Raw genomic sequence first — 16,802 nt, 5'->3', positions numbered from 1 at the left:
GCCCAGAATTTCGTGCCCCGGGTCTCAGTTCAAAGCCCTCAGGTCCAGGATGCGGGCTGTAGCCCAGTTCAGTGGCGCGGGAATGGCGCCTTTTGCACCCCGCTCCCGTGCCTGGGCGCCTGGTTCCTGCTTACTCAGGGAGGGCCTTTCACCCCCGTGAGGGCCTCAGCGCGTCTCCCCGCAAGCCTAGGTTGCAGGCGCGGGGACCTGGGCAGCCACCATCCCGGTCCGCGTTTGCTTTTCAAGCGCGCCAAGCGCACTGCTTTTCCGCGCAGGCTTACCGGCAGCCCGGGCTGTGTGCGCGTCTCCCGGGGTCTTTGTTCTTCTCTAATGGCGCCCGGAGCCTTTCGCTCACCTCCGCGGCGAATCCTGCAGGGTTCTCCACAGCTCCCGTTCACGGGGTGTGGTGGCTGCAATAGTTCCTTTCCATTCACAGCCCCGCTTGCTGTGTCGTTTGTTCTTGTTGGTCGTTTTAGTTTGTTGTTTTCCTCCTCTCTGCCGGTCGGAGAGTGCCGCCTCTGTGGGCGGGGGAGGGGAGCAGGGTTCTGTGCTTTCCTCCCCTCTAGTCCTCTTTTATGGCAACTTTCTTCTTTGGGCAGTTTGCTGGCATCACCCGTTTATCTTCCGTGTCCCAGTTCTCACTGGGACCTGCCGCTTTTCCTCCCTATTAACTTTTTTTAATGGGAGATCTTACTCGCAGCGTCTCCTCGCCGCCATGTTGCTCCGCCCCCTCGCAGGTAATTTGTTTTAAATAGTGTGGGAGTTTTTATATAACATAACGATGGTGTAGTAGCTATGAGTTTTTTTTTTTTTTTTAATTTACCTCTATTAAAATTTTCTGTAGTATTTGTTTGGCACATAAGTTAACAGAAATAGATATAAGGTATCTTGAAAGAAACACTATATTGTATTAACACTATAACTCAAAACATCTAAAATCCTAACTGCAATGAAAATCAATTGGTGATTTTTCTTAATGAATAATCAACGAGTAGTACAGGGTCTTAGTACTTCTAAGCAATCTTATATTTCTTCCTTGAAAAATGTACTACCACTGATATTTGGAAGCCTTTGTTTAAGAATTTCATTAAAATTTCAGTTTTGAAAGTTGTCTTACTTGTTTTGTAGTTTTGTCTTCGGTATGGTACTATAATGCTCTCTACAATAGACACATTAAGTGGTCCTTTATCTTCTACATGAATGAAACTGAATAAAGGAATGTAAGGCAATACATTTTCTGGCAACTTTGATTTAACATAGTCTTTATGACAAACACAATCTCTTGAGTTCTATCCATTGACTATGTCTTGTTATAATTTATATAATTTGCTTTTAGTGGAGGTAATATTGGGATATGTCCATCAGGTTATGACCACTGTAGTGCACTTACCACCAACACACCCATATTCTATCACCATAGACCTTTGTGCTTCCTTCCCTCTTTGTTCTTACCATTCCTCTACCCTCCTCCCCGACTTGGTTCTTCAGTTCTGTAGTCAGCTCTCAAGGGTTAGTTTATCTGACTCTTGCTTTAGTTACTTTATATTCCACATTTTAGTGACACTATCTAATATTTATCTTTCTCCTTCTGATTTATCTCACTTAGCATTTTCCCTTCCAGCTCCATCCATGTTGCCACAAATGGCATGAGTTTACCATTTTTGACTGCAAAGTAATATTCCATTGTGTATATACCCATCTTCTTGATCCACTCATCTTTTCTGGGGCACCTAGTTGTTTCCATAATTTGGCTATAGTAAAAATAGTGCTGCAATAAACATGGAAGTCCAAGTTTCCTTTTGAATTAGTGTTGTTTTCTCCCACAAAATAACTCTTCAGATATCAGTTACATTTTAAGTACTTTTGCTTCCTGGATAAGTATATTAGTAATTTTAACCATTTCTTTCATATCATAGCTTTGAGTTCCTTCACTATCATGATAATTATCTGCCAAATATGTTCAGAATGGTATGTAGGTATATTTTGACCACTACAGGATAGAATGAGATTGACTCCTCTTCTTCTAGATAATATTCCTGTCAGTACTGCTTAAGATTACTTTCAGTTTTGTATTTATTTTTGTTTTAAGTTCTGACAATTAACCTTGCTTATCATCAATCTTTGAGTGTATCTTTTTTGGAGGCATCAATATACTACTCTCTTATTAAGTACCATCTAGTACATATAATTAAATCTCTGTCAGAAAACTCTACAGAACCATGGGGTGATCATATTTTTTAAGCTGTTAAATTAGCAGTATTCAGATTTATATAATTAAACTGTATGTATATGGTCAGCCATACATATCCCTGAATGTTTCTTGTTAAAAATTTTCTATGATATGAATTTTATTTATTTTGTTGTCATTTGTTTGTTCTCACCAAAAAATAGCAGAGAAGAAATATTGACAAGATAGGTACATTCAGGATAGTATGGCTGTAGATGAGAAATAATGAGTTGATTATTCTTCTTACTTTGATACAATTTAATTTATATGTGGCTTTATACTTTATTGCTTCTAAACATAATTTATGATAAAGTACAAACAAGTTGTATTTATAGAATAAGTGGCATTTAAACTCAGGACCTGCAATCCATAGGAATGTTTTTTACTTAGTAGAGACTTGAGTAACATGTGACTGGTTACTAAAATTCTCACACTTTTGTTGATATCCTTAATTTTTTTCAGTTTTTAGAGACATAACTGCCAAATAGGATTTGTACATGTGCACGGTTTGGACAATTTGATGTTTATGAACACATACAATGTGAAATAATCACCTCTGTGTTGTCAGTTTTTGACTTACGATATTTTCTGCTTACATTGGGTTTATCAGGACATAACCCCATTTTAATTAGAAGAAAATCTGTATAATTTCTCCCTTTTCTCCATATCTTGACCAATAATTAGTATCTCAAGTCTTTTTGATGATAATTCATCCTAGCAGACCTAGCAGATGTGTGATGACATCTGTATTACTACATCAGGGAAATGCAAATCAAAACCACAGTGATTTTGCACCTCATAGCCTTGTATCTGATACAAAAGGAAAAACTTTCACATTTTCACCATTGAATATGTTGTTCACTGTGGGTTTGGCATATACGGCCTTTATTGTGTTTAGGAATATTCCTTCTTTCTCCATGTTAAATGATTGTTGAATTTTATGACATATTTTCTCTATGTCCAATGGATTGTATGATTTTTATCTTTCCTTTTGTTGATGTGGTGAATTTCTTTGATGTAAATCATTTCCTTCCACTTTCTTCATATTTAATAATTCACTATAGCTCTTGGCAACTGTTCCCAATCTGTCATACAACAAATACTTAAAATTTTCAATTTCCTATTCTGGAAGTTCTCTCATTGTTTTTATTAGTTTTGGTAATATTTGTAGTCTATTGCTATGAACTTTAATTTCTCATGTTTTATTTCTTGAAAAATTGTTATTTCATATTATATATTTTCTAATACATGCATTATTTGTATATCTGAGTCTTTGATGTTGCTGCTGGTTCTTTTCCAGATGGTTCTTTGTGTTTTCTAATTTTCCATTGCGGCTTTGTTTTCTAATTTTTCTAAATTGTAGTCTCATATTTCTTAGAACTTTATCTGTTTTAATTGCTTGAACTCCGGTTCCTCCAGAGAAGGAGGTATTTATTTGTTTCTACCAAGCATCCATGGGGCTGTCAGCCTTGGAGCACTTTATTTTTGGCTTGAGATTCTTCAGGTTACCCTGGCAATTTTATGCTTCAGAGTACATAAATTCTTATTTGTGTTTGCCAATTCTTAGGAAGTATTTCCCCCCCCCCTCATCTTGGTCCCCAATCTTTAAGACTGTAGATTTTCCTAACAGTCCCTTGGAGTAATATGTTTATTTCTACTTCACTCTTAATTAAGATGTGACACTATGAGGTTCTCTAGTAAGATTGCCTACCTTAAGCCTGTTTGTTTTTTTTTTTTTAATTTTTTTTAAACTTTTTTTTAATTTTTTTTTTATAGAGGCATGTTTTTATTTATTTATTTGTTTGTTTGTTTTGTTTATACATGCACTGGGTACAGTCAGAAGCGCGGGAGGGTGAGAGAATTCACCAGAGCCAGAGTGGGGAGCAGAGCAGGCAGAAGGACCGAAGTACACTGCTGAGGGGAGCAGCGGGCGGCAGGAGAGGTCTGCGCGCCATGTGGGACCCTCCTCCGGTGGCCAGGGAGCAGCCGGGGATCGAACCGGCGCCGCAGAGGCCGCGGGCAGCTTCGCAACCCAGCGCTCAACCGCTGCGCCACCGGGGAGGACCCCTTAAGCCTGTTTTGAGTTTTGTTTCTTGACCCCATGTGCTGTGGACCATCTGTTTTATAGCCATTGATTTCAAGGTAAAAGTTGGTTTTGCTCATCTCTGTGGGTTTCTGTCTTCACTAAATTTCTGGATTCTGAGTAGTCTTTATAAGCAAATTTAGCTGGGAATGTGGTGCGTGCCTGTAGTCCCAGCGCCTCAGGAGGCTGAGGCAGGAGGATTGCTTGAGCTCAGCATAGTGCACTATGCTGATATGGTTGATAGGGTGCCCGCGCTAAGTTCAGCATCAATATGGTAACTTTCCAGGAGCAGGAGAGCACCAGGTTGCCTTAGGAGGGTTGAATGCCCCAGGTCAGAAACAGAACATGTCAAAACTTTCATGCTGATCAGTAAATGTACTAGATTATTCTTACATTTAAGATAGTTAAAAAAAAACTGTCAACATTTTTACTTGTTTTTATTAGGATGGTTAATGAGGATTTCTATTCCTGCCATATTGCTGAAAAAGGAAGTCTAACTTTTTTTTTTTAACATAAACTTTATTTCCTCTAGCTTCCCATATATACTGCACCACCTCTTCAATCCAAATATGTTGAAGAGCAGCCTGGCCGTTTACAACAGGGCTTTGCATATATACGTACTACAACTGGTCGTTATATTGATTGGTGCAAGGTAAGTTAATTTTAATAGTGCTCTGATAGTGGAGGGTTCTGATGCATATTTACATACCAATTATTCCAGTTACTCATTGATGTGTAACAAACTTCCTCAAAAGTCAGTGGTTTAAAACAGTGACCATTCTATTACAGCTCATGATATTGTGGGTCAGGACTTTGATAAGAGTTTGGAAAGGTAATTCTGTTTTGTGTGGGATTGATAGAGGTCATTGAGTGGTATTCATTTGGTGAATGAGGTGATCCAGAGAGTCCATGAGAATTTAATTTGCATTAATTTGTAGGTGAACTTAATTGTGCCTACACATGACCTGTCAGGTATGGTGGTGTCACGATAGTTCAGCAACTTATATGGGCAGTTCAGGCCTCCTAGAAAAAAATGTTACAAGAGGCCGTAAGCAGAGCTTTCAGAGGTTTTTACCTGTCTTAGACATACCCAAAAAAGTCACTTCTACAGCATTCTATTCTTAAATCAAGTCACTAAGGCTAACCTATTTTTAAAGAGGGGGTGAATTAAATTCTACCTCTTGGTAGGAGTAGTAGCATATTTAATCTGCTATATCACTACTACATATTAAAGTAGTTCGGCAAGCATTTTTGTCACCTAGCATGTTCAAAAACATTGTTTAGCCTTTACATGAAGTTCTGTGATTACTTCTGATTAGTTCCTTATTTGTCTAAACAAAATGTTTACTTGTTGTTAACTCATAAGACCATTCTGATATTTATTGGGCCAATTAAAATTTACCTTATTTTAATATTTAATATTTAGACTTCAATCAGCATTATCTAGCAGTAGAATATTAGAGTAAGCTGATATGATACTGTTTCCTTATCATCACATCAGTATTAGTGTTACCATCATCTCTAGTGTCAATGTCACAGTGATAATGTTAGTACCATTATTTCATCATTTTGATCTAGTAACCACTTTCCTCAAATCTAAACTATCCGATTGTGGACCCTTGTGTGTTTTCGGTTTTAATCCAATATATTTAAGAAGAAAACTGATGATTTTATAAAATATCCCATCTGTGAACTTTGGATATTCCAGATGATGTTTTGAACATTTGATGAATACTTGATGTTATTTCTGAAAAAGTGTCTTACATTTCTAATAATATTAGTTACACTAAAAACTCTTAATGTTTGACCTTAAAATTACCTTAACTAATTAGATTCTGAATCATGTTCCTGAGGCAATAAGCCAATAGCTGGATGATAGACTTGAGTCTCCTGAGATCTAATTTCCCATAGAGGTCTCAAAGTTGTTTTCAAAGTGATAAATTGTTTCTGAGATATCACTGTAATTACTATCAACCAATGTAAGATTAAAAGAACTTTTTATCCATTACTATATTGAAATAAATTGTTTGAAGAAAGGCACTTTTGCTTGCATATCATCTTCATTGTAACACTTCCCTTTCTGATTTTCTCCTGAGTACTTTTTCTGTTCTTTAAAAATAACTTCTGGCTCAAATTGCATTCTATATTAAACACAGAATGCAAGGGCAAATTCATTTCCTACTCCTACTCCTTGGTGTTTTGAAATTTTGGTAGCAGTGACCTCCAGTGGTAAAGGTGAATTACTAAACAAGTTAAGGAAAATTTCTCAAAATAGTGATTAAATTTCTTCCTTGGGAGTTACATGATTCCTAGTCAATTGGTCAATTGCTTTTTGAACTTTGAAGGTGAAATTTTCTCAAGATACAATCCCTAAAGAAAAATCAGTCACTCAGTGGCAGTGACTTCACTGAAAGTATCTTAGACAAAGGTACTAGTACCAAGATAGCTCAATAGCAGTAGCACATTTCTTTACTGACTAATGTAATTGTTTCTTTTTTATTTGCTTTGAGAAATATCTTGTAGTTTTTATCCCATGGTTCCACAGCAGGTTGTTCAGGAAAGGAGACCATATGTTTGAATTGTGTTTTCTGATTCCTTTCACAGAGCATGATCATGGGTATTTACTATGGGTAAATCATTTTGTGACTTTATTTTTCTTCTAATGAAATTTCACAGGTACCTGTCACTTAATAAATGTATATAACAGTATTTCTTGCATTAAAATAAATTAGTTAAAAATAGGTCAAAAGGAAATTTTTGATTTAAATATTTAATCACTCCACTGGGTTAATAAAATTTTGATTTTAGAGAATTTGTTATTTTTTTTAAAACAAGGTGGACAGTAGTCTCTATGATGGTTTGTATGTATTCTGAGATAAATAAATGTCTTAATCAGATTATTTTTTCATTCTAATGCACAGAAAAAGAAGATAAACCACTTTTGTTTAGGCCATTTTCTCTACAAATCATGCTGTTGCTACCAGGTTTTTATTAATCAGATAAATATAAAATAAATTGCTTTAAATTTATTTATCAATATCAACTGCTTCTAAGCTGAAATATACCTCTCTTCATGCTTTATTTAAATTACATTCATTATTCTATGTAATTATATAATAAATTATAAATATTTGTATTTCTGCAATAACTTCTGTGAACTATTACTATTACATATTGCATATTTATACATATTACTTTATCCTTTTGTATGAGGAAAATTACATATTACATATTAAAAAATTAAAATTACATATTTATCCTTTTATATGAGGAAAATAACAAACAAGTGTTATCCATATTAAATAAGATAAAAACCAAGAAATGAAGTTAAGTTTAATAAGTATACTCATAGTGAATGAATGAATAGGAAAGCTAGGTTTATATAGTGTAATGCTAATTCACTCTTTTAATATAATCTCAGAGATGTCGATTATTTGATAATTATCAACATCTTTAAAAATGCAGGTGTCCTTTTTCCTCCTTTTTGCTTAGGGTGTATATGTTTTTGTGAAAAATGGGATAATGGATACAGTACAATTTGGAAAAGGTAGGTGAGTGAACCATCCATAATTAGAAATGTTCTATTATATTTAATTTTTTTATGTATTTATGCATACAAGAGCCAGAGGTCCAGGGAGGTGAAAAGATTCACCAGAGACAGAGTGGGAAGCAGAATAGGCAGATCCACTGAAATATACTGCTGAGGGGAGCATCGGGTGCAACAGGAGAGGTCTGCTGCACTATGTGAGTTAGCTCCCTGGCTGGGGATCTATCTCGTGCTTCAGTGGCTGCTCCATAGCCTCATAGTGCGGACGCTTAACACTTTGCATCACCGTGGTGACCCAGTTCTATTGTGTTTTTAACTTGCAAGGTTTATATGTGAGAAAATAAGCATGGCATATTATCTGTTATGTTTTACCAGCTCAGAAGATTCTGTGAGAATATTTAAGCTAATGTTCATAATAATAATAATAATAATGGTATCTACCATTTATTTAGCAATTATATGTTGATACTATTAAGCATTTTATATAATTTATCTAATTTTTGTTGCAATCAGTATATCGGTATTATAGTTATTATCATTTTAAGATGAGGACACTGGGGTTTAGAAAGGTTAAATAGGTTACACATAGCTAGTCAGTGGCAGTACCTGGTTTTAAATAAAGATCAGTTTAACTACAAAGCCTGTATTATATGCTCATAAATTATAAATAAAAGATGTGTCCAAATTGTTATCAATTAGTTTAAGTGTTATTTTATTTGCTGTTTATGTAAGCTGTTAAAATATATAGTACTTTGCTGTTTATTGCTAGAAACACTATATGTACCTGCCATTGTAGAATATTTAAGTTAATGTTAGAAAGCAATTATAGTTTACTTATTTTAATAATGGTTTCCTAATATTCTTGACCTAAGCCATTTGTGAAAATAAATGTGTTTATGAGACAGAAAGATAGCTAAAATTATAAATGTTTTTCCATGATATTGATGATCTCTATATATACTACAATTTAATATATTTAGGGACAATGCAAAATTACATTCCTCATCAATCTTAAAGATTATGATTAGTTAAATAATTAACTATGATAGAATAAAGTGGTTTTGAATTGCATGGAACCAGAAATGATTTAAATTTATAAAAAGCCAAGAAATCTGGACTTCTGCCCACTCTCCATTTACTTTTTCCTGATCATCAGTTTTAACCAGAGCAACAGCTTCTCTGAGGTTATTGAGGGATAGCAGCAAGCAGGGTCAAATAGTTGTATATTCAAAACTCCATGCTAAAGTATTTCAGCTCTTACTGGATCCCACCAATCTTTGAACAGATAAGCATTTCCATTATAAGGATACAATACATACCAGGAATTTACTTTATAGTAATCTCTAATAAGTGAGCATTCTAGCATATTTTATTTGAGAGTAATAATGCCTGTATCAGTAAGGAAACAGATATCATTAAAACAACTATGGATGGAAGACTTTATTTTGTAACAAGTAACTATTGTTTTCTAAGCTTTGTAAGTTGCTGCTCAAATCATTATTTGGTGTAGCTCTTTTGAAGAATGTTTAAACCATATATTTTCTTAGCCGTTCTTTTTAACTTTTTTGCATGTTACCTATGTAGAATGCCCAATTGTAGTAAGTCATTTATAATTTTAACTGATTTCTTGAGATGCATATGTCTATCTGAAGAATCCACCTCGAGATTTTCTTCCCAAAATTGGAGTGATTACAGTTTCAGGATTGGCAGGCGTGGTTTCAGCGAGAAAAGGTAGGGTTTTAAAAAGTAAATTCTCTCTTTCAATGCCATTCTATTAACTTTGAAATTTTATTCTCATGGGAAAACCTCATACCCTACATTGACTATTATTAGGATGGGATACCATATTTTTTTTAGATTTTGTATTACAGCATGATTACTTTTATAGAGACTTCTTGTGTTTTCAAAAATATAGCTATTCCAAAGAATGTTCAACATCATTAGTTATTAGGGAAATGCAAATGAAAACCACAGTGAGATACCATTACACACCTATTAGAATATCTAAAGTTTAAAAGATTGACTATATAAACTATAGTAAAAAATGTAGAATAAATGAAATGGTCATTCACTTCTGATGAGAATGCAAAATAGTATAGCCATTGTGGAAAATAGCTGGGCACTTTCTTCATCAAGTTAAATATATACTTGCCATGAGATATACTAATCTTACTCCTGGATATTTATCCTGGAGAATTGAAAAACCTGTACAGAAATATAGATAATATTCATAATCATAAACAGTTGAAAACAATTTAAATGCCTTTTAACATAAACTAAACTGTAGTACATCCTACAAAGAAATTCCATCTAATGACAATAGAGTGAACCATTGACACATAGATCAATCTCAGTTTTCTTTTTTTGTTTTTGTTTTTGTTTTTTAAAAATTTATTTATTTATTTATGCAAGCACTGGGTACAGTCAGAGGTGTGGGAGGGTGAGAGAATTCACCAGAGCCAGAGCGGAGAGTAGAGCAGGCAGAGTACTGAAGTACACTGCTGAAGGGAGCAGCGGGTGGCAGGAGAGGTCTGCGCGCCATGTGGGACCCTCACCCGGTGGCCGGGGATCGAACCAGTGCTGCAGAGGCTGCAGGCAGCTTCGCAACCCAGCGCTCAATTGCTGCGCCACCGGGGAGTACCCCAATCTCAGTTTTGATGAATCTGAATTAAAAAGTCAATCTAAAAAACCTGCATATTATGATTCCATTTACATGACTTTTTCCATCAAAGTTTTATAAATTTGCCATTCATTACAAAATATATATATTTTGGGAATACAACTTCATACCTCAACATGTACACATGCTATACTTGCCCTGCACCAACACTCCATTGCCAGTACTCTATCACCTTTCCTCCTCCATAACTTCCCTCCCTTCACTTTCTGATAACCACTATAGTTTTCATAGTGTCTAAGAGTTACTTTTTTGTGTTTGCCATTTTTTTTTTTTTGTCTTTAGTTATATATATTCCACAAAAGAGAAGCCGTCTGGTAATTCTTTCACTTTCTGGCTTATTTCACTTAGCATAATCACCTCAAGGTCCATCCATATTATCATAGAAGTCACTGTTTCATCTTTTTTAATAGCTGAGTAGTATTCCATTGAGTAGATATACAATTTCTTTACCCAATTCTCTGTCAATGCATATTTAGTTTAATTACACTTGTTGGCCATTGTGAATAGTGCTAATATAAATATAGATGTGCATAAATCTTTTTGTATCTTCATAGTCTTTTAATAATTACCTAGGAGTGCAGGAAACTGATAGAACAGCTAAATGTCTAAATGCAAAAAGACTTATGACATATATGATTTTCTGCATAAGATAAAATTAATAGTGAAAAAGAATAGGTCAGTGGTTCCCAGGGGTTAGGAATGGGGAGAAGGTATGACTATAAAGGGATAAGTAGCATGAGATATTTCTTAGGGGTTCCATATCATACCCAGAGTTGGGTATGATTGTAGGGACACTACAGTATATGACACTTTACATATATTAAAATTGATAGAATTGTACATCAAAAATTAAATTTATTTTTTTAAATATAGTTCTTCCTGTTAAAACTTAATTATTATTTTCATATCTCAGTAACTATTATTTTAAGATCTTATGTTCTCTAGCTACTAACAAAAAAGCAGGAGAGTTTTACATGAATATGAATATGAATTTGAATGAATATGAATCACTCAAATTCCTTTGCTTAGTCATGACTACCCATAATTTGGTGCTGTATTAATGATTTAAAGCAGAGATACTGATATCTCGGAACAAATTTTATTCCCTCTTAATCTCATCCTGACCAACGGTGCTGATACTGACATCAGCCAGCTCAGTGTGTGTGTGTTTTATTTTCCCCCTCTTTGCACTCTGTATTTATATCAACTTTGCTCTTCTTTCCCATTAAGGTTCTCAAGAACACTTCCAGCTTTGATGGTTATGTTAGGCAGTCTCACTAAAACATTATAGTGAAACTATGCAAACTGAAATCAGTAAAGGAAAAAGTCACCTGGTGCAAAGCTTAGAGGAAAACAGATACAAACTTCTAAGAGTCCTCTCCCGACACAATCATATGAGATCTACTTAATTCTTCCATTACTGAGTTGTTACATATGTGATAATAATATGAGATGTTGTCAGGCAGTGATGCTCATTAGACACTGAGAATACAAGGTTATTATTAGGGGCTCATCATGTAAACATTATCTGTTCAGCATGTACCAAAATTCTAGACTGCCAGAGCAAAGTAGGTATTCAGCATAAACTACATCATTTGTACAGTTTAGGCACAGTGTACCACTTTTTTCATTCAAGGAGTACTTTTTATCAGTGTAGGGAGCTTCTTATAAGTCAGGATTCCAGATTTCCAGATGCCAGCTAAGGACCAACCTTGGAAGCAGGCCTTTCTTGGCAAACTCAGCCATACTATGTAAACTCTTTTCTACAGACCATTAAATAACTCTTTCTTAAGCACATGGTGAAATTTGGATTTATACATCTTCCATCTCTGGGTATGAAAATACTTCTCAACCAAGCCATTGATAAGCTGATGCAATTTTCTGGTCAGTGCCTACTCATTGTCCCTAAACTAAATTACAGTTGGCTGGAAGTCAAAACTCTGAACCAGTCTGGAACCTGATATCAGATACCTTGTGGTAGTTTATCCAGCAATAGTCCTTAAAGCAGTTTCAACTCAAGTATACCTAATCAGATAGAAAACCTTTATGAATTATAAGAACATTCCCGCATTCTAACTTTAACCCATATATCTCATCTCAATATATCTAATATTCTCCCTATAACTAATAACAATGGCTCCCTGGATCCTTTTGATTCTAACACTGTGAGCAACTTCTTTTTTTAAAATATTTATTTATTTATGCATACAAAAGCTGGGATACAGGCCAGAGGTGCAGGGGGTGAGAAGATTCACCAGAGACAGAGTGGGGAACAGAACAGGCAGATTGACCGAAGTACCCTGCTGAGGGGAGCAGCAGGCGAGGCAGGAGAGGTCTACTGCGCCATGTGGGTAGCTCCTGGCCGGGGATCGAACTCATGCTGCAGTGGCTGCAGACAACTTCATAGGTTGCGTCTTAACCCCTTGCACCACCAGGGAGACCCCTATGAGCAACTTCTAATTGAATATGTATTATAAATTACTTATTAAGAAAAAAATTGAAAACCAAGCACCATGTACAACAGTTAAGACTCAATTAATTTTGGGGGAAATTGGTGTAAAACATTATACTCAATTCTGTGAGAAATATGTAATTCAGTTGTAAGAGAAAATACTCCTCAAGTCATATCTCCAAATGTCAGACCTAGAATAACCTAACTCAGTCTTTTTCACAATGTAAATCTTAACCTATTAGTTAGTAGTGGAATAAACATATTCCACTATGGAAACATTTGTTGAGAAATAAAATTGAAGAAGATAGCATATATCCAAATGCTTTTACTTAGTGTAGGTAAATATCACAAAACTTTTGTTTTCGTTTCAATGAGCATGAGTGAGAGGAAGGAGTGAGAGATCATAATGTAAAATTTGTTCTGAGCCTGAGTAAAAATACTTATGAGTAAAAATACTTATGGTGCAGAGAGAGGTCCAGAGAAAGGAAATCACTTAATGATTTCATAAATATATAGCATATACCTAGTTAGTGGCTACGTCTAGAGTTATTTCCTACTTATAGGAGTAAGGCTCTTGAGCCCAAATGAAACTTGTATTTTTGTATACAACCTTTCATATCAAATAAAGACAGGAGGAATATAAATCTTTTTAACCTTTAAAATGACACATCAAGGAAAAACTGCCGCCTTCCTAATTTAGGAGTTAGCAGAATTGACTGAGCAAAAGAAACATCCACCAAGAGATATTAGGTCAGTAAAATCTAGAATCAAACTACAGATAGTAGAGTAATAGTGACCATGACTAGGGTAAAGGAGCAATATAAGACATGTTTTTGTACACCTAGACTCTCTATCCCAACACCACAAAAATCAGTCTGTAAATCAAGCTAATCTAGAGATTGAAGCAGCCTACTTACCCACCTACCCCAAGGCTTCCTTACTAAGAGCTAAACCAAATAGAGAAATGCCCTTGCTTGTAACATTCTTTATAGTGTAAATTTGCCTATAAACACTGACAGGTATTTTTCACCATAGTCTTTAATGATACACCAGATAGGCTGTTTCATTTTTAAATTAAGGGTTGTCAGAGCTAATCCAGGGAATATAATTACTTACCCCAATTAAAAATCCCATGATCATGTTGCCCATATCATATTTACAGCATTCAAGGTACATATTTACAGAGATAAGACAAGCTTTTACAATACATTTTGTTTTTAATCAATGGTCTGCTGGAACTATTCTATGACTTTGAATGGTAGGATTCAATCTATTTTTAAAATTTGGAGTTTCATGGAAGTGTTTAGGGGTAGTATGAGGATAGGGGAAAAGGTTTTCTTCCCCCAGCTAACTATATTAACCTTTAAATTTATAGGCTTTATATATTGAAGCTCCTTGATGACAGTCTACTGGGAAGATTTTTATTTTTAACACTGTACAAAAATGAACAATTTTGTAAAAAAAATATGTAAATAAATACATTTTAAAAAGGATTTTACTGTCAAAACAGGTTGAAAATGATTCTTAGATGTTTAGTTAAGGTTCTTTTGGGAATGAATTATCTGAAGTTACTTGCAATTATTAAATTATTACTTCAGAATTCTAAAATAGTAACATGAAGGATTTTTATACCTTTTAAAGACCTTTGCTGCTTAGTTGGTTGTATCTTTTATCTTCCTAAGGACTTGATTAAAAAAAAAAATATGTGACACAGAAACAGTAATTCCAAAGGGCACCTGCACGCCTATGTTTATAGTAGCACTGTTTACAATAGCTAAGATATGGAAACAACCCAAATGCCCAAAAATAGATGACTAGATCAAGAAGATGTGGTACATATATACAATGGAATATTACTCAGCAATCAAAAAAGATAAACACATGCAGTTTGCAGCAACATGGAACGAGCTAGAAGGGATCATGCTCAGCAAAATAAGAAAGAAAAATACTGGATGGTCTCACTCATAGCAGGAATTTAGAAAACCTAAATAAGAGACCAGGAAAAAGACAAATCAATACAAAGTAAAAATCAAAATCAACAAGCAACTATAAACCAGAGACACACTACGGGGTGGGGGAGGAGAGAGGGGTGGGGAGAGGAAGAACTAGAGTCAAAATAAGGGGGGTTGTGCAATTGTATGGGGAATATAACCAAAATGAAAATGCATACATTGTGCAAAGATGAAAAATGATGTAAGAATTATATAAAATAAAATATTTTAAAAAATTCATGAAGAGAGTCCATTTCAGTTTAACATTATGCCACAAAATGGTAATTGATTACTTTTCTATATAATCATACTTTTATTAGATACTTGGGGGAAATGTGGTTACAGATTTAAGTTTCTTAGGACATAAAAATAAATGTCTGGTTTACAAAAGATAAACCCCTTTTGTATAGGTAATTATCAGTATTAGATTGAGAACACTTTTCTTCAAATGGACATTACATAATGGGTATTAATTAAGTTGTGATCCTTAAAGACATTTTAGCTGCCATCTTGATTGCTATTTTTACTAAGAGAGTAATTTATCATAAGGTGATGACTTAAAAAGAGCAGTAAAATTATGAAAACATCAAGTCTCTGATAACATCTGCTTGGAGTTTAATAATTTGTTGAAATTTCATAGGTTCTAGTTTTAAGAAAATTGCTTATCCACTTGGACTGGCCACTTTTGGAGCATCCGTTTGCTACCCAGCTCAGTCAGTAATAATTGCAAAGGTAAGTTATTTTTAAGTAAGGGAAACATTTTAATATTTGGTTAAATGGTAAATGTCACAGTATTTAAATGTTAGATCTGGTTCGGGATCTCGAGTGCTGACCTCCACAAAGTAGGAAGGTTTCACTGATGACCCAATATTTGGTTAAATGGTAAATGTCCACAGTATTTAAATGTTAGATCTGGTTCGGGATCTCGAGTGCTGACCTCCACAAAGTAGGAAGGTTTCACTGATGACCCCGGCCAATTGCATATATATAATCACTATATGAATTTATTGGGAGGAATCCATGTTACAATAATATGAGCATGCAATTAAATTGGCAGCAAAAAAGAGAAAAGGTAACAAATCTTTTGACAAGGTTCAGGAGGCTGGCTAGGCAGAGTGTGGGTGATCCAGTCCCAAGAGCTCTACAAATCCATCTGTCTGCAACGAGGAATGGAGTCTCTTCTCAGGGTGATAGTCCTGGCAGCTTTTACCAGACTGTGGAGAAGGCTTCAAGACCACAGGCATGGAGTTCATAAGCATCTCAAATTGGTTTAACTTCAGTGCCCATATTTATGTGATTTCTCAGAGGCATTTTATCAGGACCACCTGTTAATTTTGACTTAGTTGTCTGGCCACACAGCCAGGTTTTTATATGTCCTGGCTTCTATCATGCCTGTCAGTGTCTTCATAAACAAGTGGTTGCTTTTTATTGATAACTTACCTCTATAACAATGGCCTCCACCTTCCAGGATCAGGACCATTACAATATCAATACATATGACAAGGATCAAGTTCAGCAACATTAAATTAGAATTTATGGGGAAACATCCTGCTGTATTGTTGAGCTATATAAAATTCAGTTTTTAATTAACAAAACTGTACCTGCTGGCAGCTATTTAGTTAAGCAGATTAACATAATGCAAAAAACACCAATTGATAGATAACAGAGGCTTCTGAAGGTAAAAAACAAACAAGTAATAAAACCTACACAAACACACAAACTCAGTTTCAAAACTGCCTGGAACTAAACACTTTCCATGAGTCTGTATGATAGTTGTTTTGTCATTTTCTTTTGAGCGTACATGCAAATTCAAAGATTCTCC

At 35.0% G+C, this 16,802-nt stretch overlaps 1 protein-coding gene across 1 annotated transcript in view; it reads left to right on the top strand.

Annotated features, from left to right (window-relative positions):
• The window catches only part of APOOL (apolipoprotein O like), a 73,871-nt gene that overhangs the window by 32,973 nt on the left and 24,096 nt on the right, over positions 1–16,802 (top strand). Inside the window, exons 3-6 of the mRNA XM_037512222.2 lie at positions 4,843–4,962; positions 7,803–7,857; positions 9,490–9,588; positions 15,621–15,712. Coding sequence (XP_037368119.1) covers positions 4,843–4,962; positions 7,803–7,857; positions 9,490–9,588; positions 15,621–15,712 — 366 coding nt within the window. The remainder of the gene's footprint in view (positions 1–4,842; positions 4,963–7,802; positions 7,858–9,489; positions 9,589–15,620; positions 15,713–16,802) is intronic.

This window comes from Talpa occidentalis, unplaced genomic scaffold, assembly GCF_014898055.3.
Source record: "Talpa occidentalis isolate TD23 unplaced genomic scaffold, MPIMG_talOcc4v2.1 talOcc4.15, whole genome shotgun sequence".
NCBI lineage: Eukaryota > Metazoa > Chordata > Mammalia > Eulipotyphla > Talpidae > Talpa > Talpa occidentalis.
This window is presented reverse-complemented; position numbering and strand designations above follow the sequence as displayed.